Source organism: Athalia rosae, chromosome 3, assembly GCF_917208135.1.
Source record: "Athalia rosae chromosome 3, iyAthRosa1.1, whole genome shotgun sequence".
Classification (NCBI taxonomy): domain Eukaryota; kingdom Metazoa; phylum Arthropoda; class Insecta; order Hymenoptera; family Athaliidae; genus Athalia; species Athalia rosae.
In genome coordinates, this window is record NC_064028.1 from 8,623,903 (window position 1) to 8,636,229 (window position 12,327).

General features: G+C 42.4%; 1 protein-coding gene across 2 annotated transcripts in view; it reads left to right on the forward strand.

The window, feature by feature from the left end:
* Window positions 1-12,327, forward strand: part of LOC105691462 (pseudouridylate synthase RPUSD2-like) — an 89,139-nt gene that overhangs the window by 17,451 nt on the left and 59,361 nt on the right. The window contains exon 1 of one of the 2 annotated variants that reach the window (XM_012409944.2): window positions 10,118-11,291. The exons of the other annotated variant lie outside the window; for it this stretch is intronic. Within the exon in view, the coding sequence (XP_012265367.2) occupies window positions 11,142-11,291 (150 nt within the window). The 5' untranslated portion in view covers window positions 10,118-11,141. Of the gene's footprint in view, window positions 1-10,117; window positions 11,292-12,327 lie in introns of those variants that run through there. 2 annotated transcript variants of the gene reach the window in all.

Consider the following 12,327-nt stretch of genomic DNA (forward strand, 5'->3'; position numbering starts at 1 on the left):
AATTGAATGTTCTGCAATGCAGTAAAACAGCAGGGGTAAACTGCCGTCGCATGTTTAGCCTTCGCCGTAGCATCATATTTCACCTTGTATCACCTTCTTTCTCCTCTATTTCCTCTTTCTCCTTCTACTCCTGTCACCCGTCGCATTTTCAGAAACGTAGCACCGCGCACATGATCCCTGTATAATATGTGTACAGGGCTTTCCACGCCAACTCGACGTTGCGGATCTGGATTCCGTTGCGTCCCCCCCCCCCCCCCCCCCCATTGGCTTCGGGCATTTTTTCTTCAGTTCTCATTTTTTCAAAGTAAAACAAACGATTCTCGAACTTTTTCTCAAATAAGGGCGATCGAAACGAAGAATTTGAGAAAACTTTTTCGATAATCGCTAAAGTTTGCTTGAGAAAAATCAATTTTGGTTTTTTAAGCTTTTCGAAGCTTTTTCCATTGATTTTCTCCGAATCATTGACGAGTCTTGAGGGGGGATCGGAACAGCGATGCGAGAAAAATGGTCGATGAAATCGTAGAAGTATGAAAAATTCAAAGTTTTCGAGTTGGCTTGGTCGGGAAAGCCCCGTATCTATAACTCGCGTGTTACAGAAGCAAAAGTCGAAGATCTACGCTGACATTATTCCCGCAGGTGTGTATATCCGTGAGTTTTACTTTTTTACTTCAGTTATAGGCATGTGGTGCAGACGTGGGATCTACGTATGCAAATATATCAAGCGGGGCGCACGGGTATACGCGGTGCCACATGTCCAAACCTACCCCAGAACTCGTCTCTCAAAGTGAATACAGTTCTGCTCGGCTTTCTTGAAGAATTACCCCGCACGATCCACGAAGTGACGTCGCGATTCCATCGTCGGCAGTTTATTCAAACCCTACTTCTTCTTCATCGTCTCGTTAGGTGGACCGCAATTTTTCCGATCGTCGAAAATCAAAGCTTACCAAAAGTAGCCTCAAATGTATAATCAGTGCGATATTTTGAGGTTGATCGCAATCGTCTCATTGATATTCGATCACTCCGATCCCGTCGTCCTCCTAAAATCACAACCGAGTACTAGTTTTGGCAAGTATCCACCCGAATCGTAATAGTGCCATCAATTCTGCGTTGAAATTTTCGCGGTAAATTTAACAGTCCAAAGTATAAATGTTTCATAAATGTCACTAACGCGCGCGTCCTCGCTTCTGCGAACGTTATTGAATAATGGGAAATGAATGTTCGTCGTAAAATACATTGACAAAACGGTAAAAACGAAACATTTCGCCAACTTCTCACTTGCGTAACGTCCTCGTTAAGTTGTGATATACCTACGTTAAGAGAAAAAAAAATTATTTCCTTCAAAGTGACGTACGCGCGCAACAGTTTTTCCACCGCTATTCGGCAGTTGTTGTTCGAAAAGACTTTTCTATCGCGTCGTGGAAACAAAAAATTTTTACGCTGCAGCCCGATAATCTCCCTTGAATTCTGATTGCCTCGACGCTCGTCTCAGCAGATGACATTTCCGAGGAGTTATTCGCACGTAATAGCGTAGGCGGCTGGTGCACAGATAAGGTTATTCAAGGTCGGAAAGTATACCCACATTTCATAATAATCGAGTCCTTTAGTTTCCGGATTCTGGTGACGACGACGGGGGTAGCCGCGAGCGGGGGTTTGAAAATTCAAATCTACTTCGCATATCTCGAATATAATTAGATAGCTATTGCTGCAGTAATAACGAGGTCGCTTGACGCGAACCGAACAATCCGCGATGTGAACGGAAATTGTGCCTTAGGTTCGCCGTTCGCCTCTTCGTGCAGATTATCTCAATAGCGAGACCGTGTCCGCGTTAAATTTCTACGAAAATTATCTCGGTACGTGCGTCGTGCAGGTAGCGAAATGCCGCGAATTTAGGTTGGGTCGTATATGTATATAAGGTGTGTATCTTCGCGTATATCTATAACGACGTTGAAACCGGAGCGAGGGATTTTAACGTACAATGGAAACCTCCGGGGGTTCCTTCGAATCCAGATAGCTCGATGTATCATTGAATGATGCAGTTTGACGAGAGGGGATAACGACGCGATACAACGAGCACCGGCCCTCGCTCCCGATAACCGCCACTCCCATCATTTTCTTTTCCATTAATTTTACCTCGGGAAATCCCAAAGTAGCGCAAGAGAAAAAAAAATTCTGACGTTCAACAGCCTCGAGAATTCAATGAATACGTTGATACAAATTGATGGATTCGATCATAGAGAATTCCATAAAAAGTCGACTAGTCCGATGAGGCTCGAAATCCGCTCTCCGTTGGTATGATGGGTGGCCAATGCGGTAAGAATACCACAAAAATCTCAGAGAGCTTGAAACAATCGCTCCCAAAAACTGCACGAAAAGTCCCGAAAATTCGGTGGTTCTTTCGGAATAATTTTCGCCCTCCTTTACATCGCCCGGAATTTTTCATTCCTTTTTTTGTATCTAATAAACGGGCGATAGGTTCATCCGTGGTGAAAATTTGAGGAGAGAATTCTGTCGAGGTGCATCTGCACCGTAGGGCCGAAAGCCATAAGGGTGAATCATGCGAAAAGAAGTGAAGATATTTTTGAATCGCGTAAAATTTTCAGGGTCAAAAATCCGCCTTTGGAATTTGTGTGAAATTCTTCTCGCAGGGCCGATAGATTTTTGTCCCAATTTTACCGGACCTCGACGCGTATACCGAATTCCCGATGACTTCTGTTTGGTAAACTCCGGTGGTATCGCTCTCTGCTATTTTAGCCGTACTATTTATTGCGTTAAAGATCAACCAGCGGCAACTTGTAGCTCGCGGATAGAACGAGCATCAACATCGGTATGAGTAGAAGAGACGAGAGTGCGTTCCAAAGCACAAAAGCTATTATCTACCCTACGTAACCTATACGTATATAAGCAAAGTTGAGTTAGAGAGGAGGGTTTTACAAACGGTAAATAACATGTGGTAGAGCGTGCAGCCTTGGACAGCTAATGTGACATCGGTAGTGACAAACCGAGTGCAGCTGACGCCAACGAATTCAAATAGCTGTTCGACCTGCAACGCGCGTCTGCCGACCGGGCGGCCATTTTGGTTAACGTTGACATCTAACCACCACCACCTATACACAGAAAAGCTCGCGAAAACGGAAACTTACACCTTATACCTAAAAAAAACCTCGCACCTACTTACCTGCTACGATTGCCGAATAAACTTCACCGACTAACAGCTGGCGAACACATGCACTTCCGGTAATCATCATTTCGATGAAATTTTTGGAAAACTTCTTTACTCGTCTTCGTCACTCGCATACTCAATTCTTCATCTTCACCTAAATCGCGTAAAGTCTCCACTTCGTTTCAGCCAAAATTTCATCCGCTCTTTATGAATTTTTAATAATTCGTGTTTCATTTGTAATAATTTTTTTTTTTTTTTTCTCTTTCTTCTGATTGAACGACACTTTGGAGTAATTAAAAATGAAAAACAGACCGATGCTGAATGAAAATTGAAACGTAAAACAAGAAAACCTTCGGATGAAAAATTTTTGGTACATCGTATCAAAAAATGTTTATTTTTCCCTCGCTTTTTCGTTCCTTTTGGAGGATGCTAAAATATTCTCGTCGCTATTTTCGCCCGACATGATTTTCTTGAGGTACACCTGGCTGCGCTCATGCATTTTTCTCTCTTTGTTAATTTTACCTCGGAACCTCGCTGAATACTGAATAAAAGAAAGATTTGAAAAAAAAAATGCAGTGAATTATGTGCATTCAAGTACGTATTTATGTAAAATAAAAAAAAATAAATAAATAGGATGTAAGAGTTCAACGGCGATTGCCAGTTTTTCTTTCTCTCTTATTTTTATTTATCACAATGCGGGTTAGGTAAGATCAGGTCGGACGGGATATCCGACTTTACTTATCCTGTTTTCTATTTTTATTTATAACGCGCAAGTTAGTTCAGCTTAGGTTGAGTTAGATTAGTTTATATTCTTGAACTCTTCTCGGGCCGCGGTGCATACCGCGCGGTTCTGGGTGGGAGAACCTCGAACTTGCGGATAGCTTGCGAGTTTCAATCCGTGTGCCACGTACGTACGTACACATACACATACATACATATTTATAAAAATACATACACCTTGGCACATATGTGCATCGAATATACGTATTATACATACATACGTACAGCGTAGAAGTACGATAGCAGAGCTTTAACTCGCGTCACATATCCCCCGTCGGATTTTCTCTGCTCTCATTTTCTCGAAATTTTTCTCAGTCCGCATTGTTTACCGAATTTCCGAGATATACTGTACGTACCCATAGTTACGCGTGCATAATATTCCTATATCATACCCTCGCTTCAGACGAATATAACTCGGCTTGTATTGCCCGTGGTCAGGAACCGGAAAATGTCATCGCCTCGTTTCGCTTTTTTTTCCACGTTGTTCCCTTCTTCTTCTTCTTCTTCTACTACTTCTTCTTCTTCTTTTGATGCGATGCGACGTATCGGCGAATCGCTTTCTTCTTAGCGTACGTGCGCAACGTATACAGTTACAAGTGTTTGCACATTTCCGCATATTTTCTAATAATTTCAACAGAGATTACATCGGTTCAATTTGCGGCATGGTTCATCGATGAGGTACGCTCCATGTGAACCATGGTATAAATACACCGGCGTATACTTCCACGAAGTTATAATAACCTCAAGACTTCAGGCTGTGCAGTTTCTGTTTCGAAATCCCTGATTATACCGGTGCAGTTGCCGTTGCAGTTGTTACAAGATTCTTAGAGACAAAACTTCGAGACGATCACCGCGCGCGCAGTGATCTTCCGTTACACGTCCGTATTGTATAGCGTAGGACAACTTGTGATATTCCATTATATTCTCATACCTCTTAGATATACTGTGTACGTTACAGAGCTTTCGAAGCGTATAGAGAAATAAAAGCGAAGAACTCGGTGAAAATAAAAGCCTAAGACGAGGAGAGTAAAGAAAAAAAAAAAAAACAAATAAAAGAAAACAGAACGAAATAAGATAAAGAACACGACTTTGTCGAGAGTTCAAACCCCTAAAGGTGAAAAGTTTATTCCTATAAGGATGCCACCGACCACTTAAATGAGATACAAGTATAAAGGTCAGTTTGAGGCGGCGGGAAGCTAAAGCTGCTCCGTTGGATTGTCTCCCGAAACTCCTGAACTTTTACGTGGTATTGACTCGTCGAAATTTTTATCCCTCTCGAACGATTGCTCTTTTATATCACTTTTTATTTATCGTTACTTCGTCTGCGTATGATGCACGCTCGTTGCAGCCCCGATTCGATTTTTGCACCTGCAGTAAGGTGGGAAAGAATCTGTTTGAAGAATTTTTCCAATAAAAGCGAGGCACAATTCCCGATCTCTGCGATAAAGATTTATGACAACATTCTCGCCGATATCAACCCGTGTGATATAACTCGTGTCGTGTATATGTATACGTATTACGGTATTACATTGGCACACGTACACGTTAAATTCTAAACGTTATTACGCAATAATCAGCAGCTCTCCAACTCTCTAGTACCTCACTAATTCGTTACTAATAATATTCCGATGCAGCACGCCTCGCGAGAAGATCAGAGAATCACGTGTGCACGCTTCAAATGGAACGTTGATTTCGTCTTGTATGAATCGTCGTATTCAATTTACGCGCAACCTCGTGTGTACACGTTGAAATATATTCGCGGGATGAGAAGACGGGGATTATCGTGATGATAATAATCACGGCGATGAAGATCTTGATGATGATGATGATGATGATGATGATGAAGCTATTTCTACCGAAAACTTATGCATGTGGGGCCTTTCGCGCCGACTTATACTCACTTACCATCGTACAAGTTAGAAACCATCGCTATTTCCTGCTCGATTGAATTACCCGGCGCTGAAAGTCCGATCAATTTTGGTTATCGATTCGATTGCCGTTCGGTCGACAATTTATCGAAGAAGATGATCGGCGGAGGGCGATTTTCGTATCCCGCTTGGTCGGAATTTTCAGAGTCCATTTCCGGACGGTCGCTCAATTTTTTTCTCCCTAAAGTTTTTGAAAAAAAAATAATGAAAACGATTTTTCAGTCTTCTCTCACGGACGAAACGAAAGGAATTCGAAAAACGGGAAATCTTCCTAAATTTAAATGGGAAAAAAAACCGGTCCACACCGAAATTCACGTGTCGTTTGTCTCCGACGTTCGCGATGTCTTTGAAATTCTGAAACAAAGGAGGGAAAAAAAAATCGTTCATCGTTCGAATGGGGGAGATGGAGATGGAGATGGCGATGGTCTCGGTCGTCGCGAGTTATCGGCATGGAAAGCCTCGTATTATAATTATACGCGAGGGAAAGTTCTCGAACGACCTCGACTCGTTAATTGCTAACAACTCGCGACGATCATCGAGTGACGCGCACCGGACCTTCGTGCGCACACGTATACCTACCATATTATCCGTTTACAGTGTGGGCAATAAGTAAATACACCGAGTTGAATTCTGACGCAATTTGCAATGAAATCATACGTAGCACCGACTCCCAGAATCCGACTCAATTGGTGTACGTACGTATACATACTTGTACGTGAGTTGATGAACACGTACAAAAGCGCGCGTTAAAATCGAAGGTCGATTCGTCAGGCGTAATACGTATGTAGGTACGGTACCCACATACGTCCTTATTGTTGGCTGATAATTAAGCTTCACTCGCTTCTGTCCTTTTCTCGTTTTCGCACGCTCCTGCGGGGCTCTCTCTACGCCGCGGTCTATGATAAGGAAAACTAGACACGTGGCCGATATGAATGCTTCACGTCAACCTGACGGGGATACCTTATGTCTCCCTAAGGAGATACCGAAATAGTTAAATTGCGTCATGAATAAACCTGCAATGCACTTGGGATATCGTGATTAACCTGGTGGTATCTGAAAATTTATAATCACAATGAAATTAACCCTCAACCGTTCGGATTTTTTCTCCCCTACGTAACCGAGAAATTTCGAAAGAATTACTCGCTGGATAATGGAAGAACGAAGGAGAAAAATATCGGGAATTTTCGCTTACTTATTTTGGAGTATAAAAATAAGTAAAAACGGCGACTCTTCGAACTTTGATGAACTTTCAGCAACTCCTTCGTACAAATAAAATACATTTTCGATCGAAATGCGTTAAAAAAAAAAATAATAAAGTAAAAATAAAAAAATGGAATCGATTCGAGTGAGTTTCGTTATTTTCGAAAAGATCTTTTTTTTTTTCAATTTATTAGCAGACGGAAATGTCGAGTATTTTTTGAAAACGATAAATAAACACATACAGCATTTTCGGTCCACCAATTTTTTTTTGTCAAAGCCACCGTTTTAAAATCATTCGTTGAATTAGAATTAAACTCAACGAATATATAGCGCGACAATCGACTTAGCGCGACGGTTAATAAAATCGTTGAGTTTATGCGCGAATATCGGAAGAGATAAAGGGGGCAAAAATAAGAACTTCAAACAATTCCAGTGGTGAGGACGCGGTATCGTTTAACGAACAATTTTTTTAAATATTAACCCGAAGCCACGCGTGAGCCACTTTTCTAATCGACGCTACATATCCAATGTTTTTCGTTAGTCACTTCCTCCGTTTCGTTTTTTTTCTTTATTTTCTTTTAACGAAAAATATACGCGCATAACGTTGATAATAAAATAGAAGTATTTTTCCCGATAAATTTCCGACGGTCATTAGAACCGGGTATACCTATGGCGTCGCTAAAACGTTCAACTCTCGTATTAAGAAAACTATAAGTTTGTTTAAAAACTTGCGGCAATTTTACATACGGCAGCTTTACAATCGCCCAGTGGACAGTGAAATCCTACCTAATGGATAGCCTCGAGCCGCTGTTGCTATAGATAGCTTATGGGTAGCTAGCGGCTACGTTGCGTACACGTACAATAGTTGAATAGTTCAATTTTATACGCGGCACAACATTATGTAGTTTGTGAGTGAAAAGTATTTTCGAACGGGAGGAAATTAAACGGTCGGCGGCGACCAACGAAATCCGGGACTGGAAGTCATTAAATCCTCCAGAGAAACGATGAAATTTCAAAGAAAAAAATCATTTCCGTTCAAATTCAATCGTCTAGCTCATCGTCGTCAACGTTCGGGCGAAGCAGATGTAGACAATTTTTGAAAAAATTTGTTTTTCCATTTTTTTTCCAAGTATCCAGTCGACGGTCAAGGGAAACGAATAATAGCGATACAAAAAAAAAAAAACAATGATAAAATAGATTCTCGAGCTAGAATTTCGCTATTATTCACGGCGCGAAAGGGGCCGACGGGGGGGAATTATAATTTGAGCAGCTGCCGCCTCATCATTCGCGCGTATAGATATCCACTCGAAATTATAAGTATAATAAACAATTACCGGGTGACTCGGAAAAACCGACTTATTTTTTTTTTTTTCTTTCGACTAAATTCTAAATCCGTTGCCGAGGAACCTGTAGCCGGTAGATGTATTTTGTTTCTCTTACGCATATTTTTCCCCGATTTTTTCGCGAGCGTTTTATCGGCAGTCAGAAATTGAATACTTTTCGAATTTTCATTAACCTAATGGGATTTTCATCCCCATAATTTCCAGGGAGGGGGGAAAAAAAAAAAAAAAAAAAAAGAATTCGAATTAACAACGTGACGATTCATCCCACGGTTTCGATTTTCGGCTTACATACCAGTTATCCGATACATTTCAAAATTACACACGCTTCATTTCCGCGGAATTGGTTGATACCTGTTTTATTTTTCGGTCACCCCGTGTACGCGCGGGCGTCGTACCTATATATATATATATATAGGTTATATACCCTCGACCATCTCTGAGGATGAAATAATTAATTGAGTCAGATTCGATTTACAAGGGATAATTTCGCCGACGCATCTCTCCTGTATCCGCTGTCGTGTTACGGTAATTAGACCCTTGTGCTACGCGCCAGAATATATCCCTGATCGATGGCTGACCTCCCTTCCTCTCGCCGTCGCCTCTTTTCGCCAAATTGACCGAGGCCGAGAAATCGACCTACTCGACTACGGATGATCGGAAAAAATGTTGAGATGAAATTAAAAAAAAAAAATCACCAATAGCTTCATTCGCGATTTCCAAAATAGCAAAATTTCCCAAAGTCTTTAACCACCAAAAAAAACTACCCCCCTCGGCTTTGTTCGCCACATTCGTCGAGATGCGGGTAAAGCGTTTCTCGAACTCGCAATTTTTTTTTTTTTATTTTTATTTCGAATGAACGAACGAATAAAAAAGAGTAACAACCCGCTGCCGTATAATACGAGATCGCGATCTGTTACAGATTCACATTGCGCGCGTAGGTGTTCACGTTTGTAAATGTGTGTAATATATATACCTTTTAAATGTAGTTCGCGTGGATGGAAAAGCGGGTAAATTTTGGCGAGAGGTAATACGTGTATGGGACATCCAGACGCGTGGGTATATATATTCACCCCGTCCTCTCCACATTTCTTCGCCTCTTTTCTTCCGTATGAATGACCTTCTAAAGTGGTCGAACCGGGTAATAAATCTCACTTTTCCGATTTCGCGGTGGGTAGGACGGGGACGCGATCCGTTCACGTTGCAAAGAAAGAAGCACGTGCTTCGCATCAACGACGTATAACGTTCTATACGTACGCGTACATTGGAGCCGAGGGAGAAAATGAGGGAAAAAGGAGGAGGACGCCGCGACGCCCCCGCGCTTATAACTTTCCTACGATTCCTCTCCCGACCTCTCCTCTCCTCGCTCTCTCTCTCTCTCTCTCTCTCTCTCTCTCTCGGCTACTTTTCTCCCTCCTTCTTGTCGAGCTTTTTATCGAAAAGAGTCCGAATAAGTGAGATAAAATGGACGAATGAAAGAAGACGCGCGATAAAGAAGCGGTTAGAATCGAACGCCGGCGTAAGTTCTAGGCGTTTTCAAGCTTTGCCTAGCGTAGTGTAGCCGCGACGGAAAGAGGAAAGGGGCAAGAAAGAGAAAGAGGGGAAAAGGCGTGGGAGGACGGCGGCGCTGGAGGGGGAGTAAATAAGGGCAGGGAGGGGGAGGGCCGTCGCCATGTGCTCGCTCGGAGGGACGCCTGGTGTAAGCTGTAATTTTGCTCTCGGTATTCAGTAGTCGCGACGCGCTCCTACTGAGCACGTCGCACACCTGTCGTACATTTTCCCCCATTGTCCTGGATTGTTGTTGACTCAAATAATCGAGGAAATTACAGTATTAAAATATAAAACTATAAGAGATAACGATCGACGCATAACTCCGGAGTTGGATGTATGTTAATCGGATTACCACGTTAAATCGATATTGATTAATCACATCGGCGATCGTTCGTCGTGACCGGTAAATAGACAGACGAACGATTGAATGGATAAATGGGCGAATAAACACATGTTAAAAGTGTCCGTCGAATAAAATTTCGAAAATTTTCTACTTTCGTTTTCGTTATTTTCGTCCAACGTTGTCTACAGTTCTTCGATCAATTAGATCATCGTACCGTGATTATGATCGTCTATGAAATTAACCATCGTTTTTGAACGTGGAATGGTCTATCCGAAAATCGGCTTAATTACAGTCGTTAATAAATAATCGATGAGGATCGTTTTAACGTAACAACAGTTTCGATACGTTAAATTTAAACGTGATACCTTGCCGCCGATAATTCTCGGCTGATTCCAAGTTATCCAATAGTTCTCTCGCGATTCCACGTACCGATGATAAACGAATGCATTAATTGATCGATAAATAGCAGACGACAGAATATAAAATAATAAAAATAAAAAAGGGGTCAACGATGCACGAACTGGTTACCGAATTTCATTGGATACGTCGACGTACATGAGCGATTTTCTCGTTCACATGTTGTTATTTAATTCTCTCGAATTCCGATGAATACACGTATGTAGAAAAGGTTGAATGAAACATAGAAAAGAAAAAGTGCTCATTGAGAATAATTAAAAACAATTAAATAGAAAAATCAGCATCGGTGTTGGGTATCCCCGATTCTGCTCTTATATTTTCGCGTCGTCAAGACGGCACCGTTCACGAAGGATCTTTAAAAAATTGTCCGTTGGTAAATTTTCCGTGTCGCACCTCCTGCATCGGAATAAACAGCGAGGAGAATGCATCACACGGCGCCTTGGTACCTACCGTGGGGTTTGAAACTCGTACCCCTACCGATACCGCCTGGACATCCTGCCTCCAGTATACCGCATCCGGGTTTACATCTTTTGGCTCCGATACCAGGACTCTATGCTCCGGACCCCCAGAAGGTAGGATTCAAGTATGACTAAAAAAATGTTGATAAAAATGTCGTGTAAGGATCGGCTATTGCAAGGATGGACGACGCGGAGGACGAAGATCCCACCGTCTGCCTCGGAGCCGATGTTTTAATTTTCATTTTATTGTCCACGTCTCGCACTAGGTTTACGATAAAATTGTTCGACGAAGAGGTAAAGATCCGAACTTATTCAGCGTCGCGTTTTTCTCATAGGTCAGTATATTTTATGTCCCATTTCCGAAGGAGTTTATCCGCGATAAGTCGTCTCGAGAATTCATGTGGATCTTGGGAACACTCGAGGGGGCCACCACCACTACCACCCTCGGCATCAAAGTTTAATCCGATAGGTCAAGCCGTCTGAAAATGGTGGGACATGTCATGTGCCGTGTTTCGTTAACTCGCTCCCTCACCGGCCCCGTAGACCTACCTCATTTCGCGCAGAGAGGGTTCGCTAAATCCTTCGAGGATAAATCAAAATTCAAACGACGTTGCAACGTACTCGCGTCCGCGTGTCTCCATCGAATCAACGTCCCGACGATTGTGAGTTGGTGTTTTGGCGGTGAGAGGAATAAAAAGAGGCAGCGAACGTTGGAACGGCGAGAAAATGACGGTGCGGCGGGTGTAGTCGACGGGTGAAGAGGATTAGCCCGAAGATCGAAGTGAGATGGAAATTAAATTAGGGATCCTTTACTTCCTCTACGTTTCACCGTGATTCTCACCCGCCCACCCCCACAACATTGAGGGTTTTAAAGCTTTTAAGGCGAAACGCTGTCGGGCATCTCCAATAAGTGCACTCTGTCCGTCACCACCACTTCCAACACCGACACAATCGTCGTATACCGACCTCATCCGCATTTAAACAATTAGTAACTAAATCGAATGATCGCTTGTTTTTTTTTTTTTTTATTTTTAAGCAATTTTTCTCAACCTTCGCGCACCCTATTTTTCTTCTTCTGGGGGAGTTTTTTTTTCCCTTCATTTCAAAAGGGACGGGGGGGGGGGGGGAAAGAAACGCTCTCGGCTGTTCT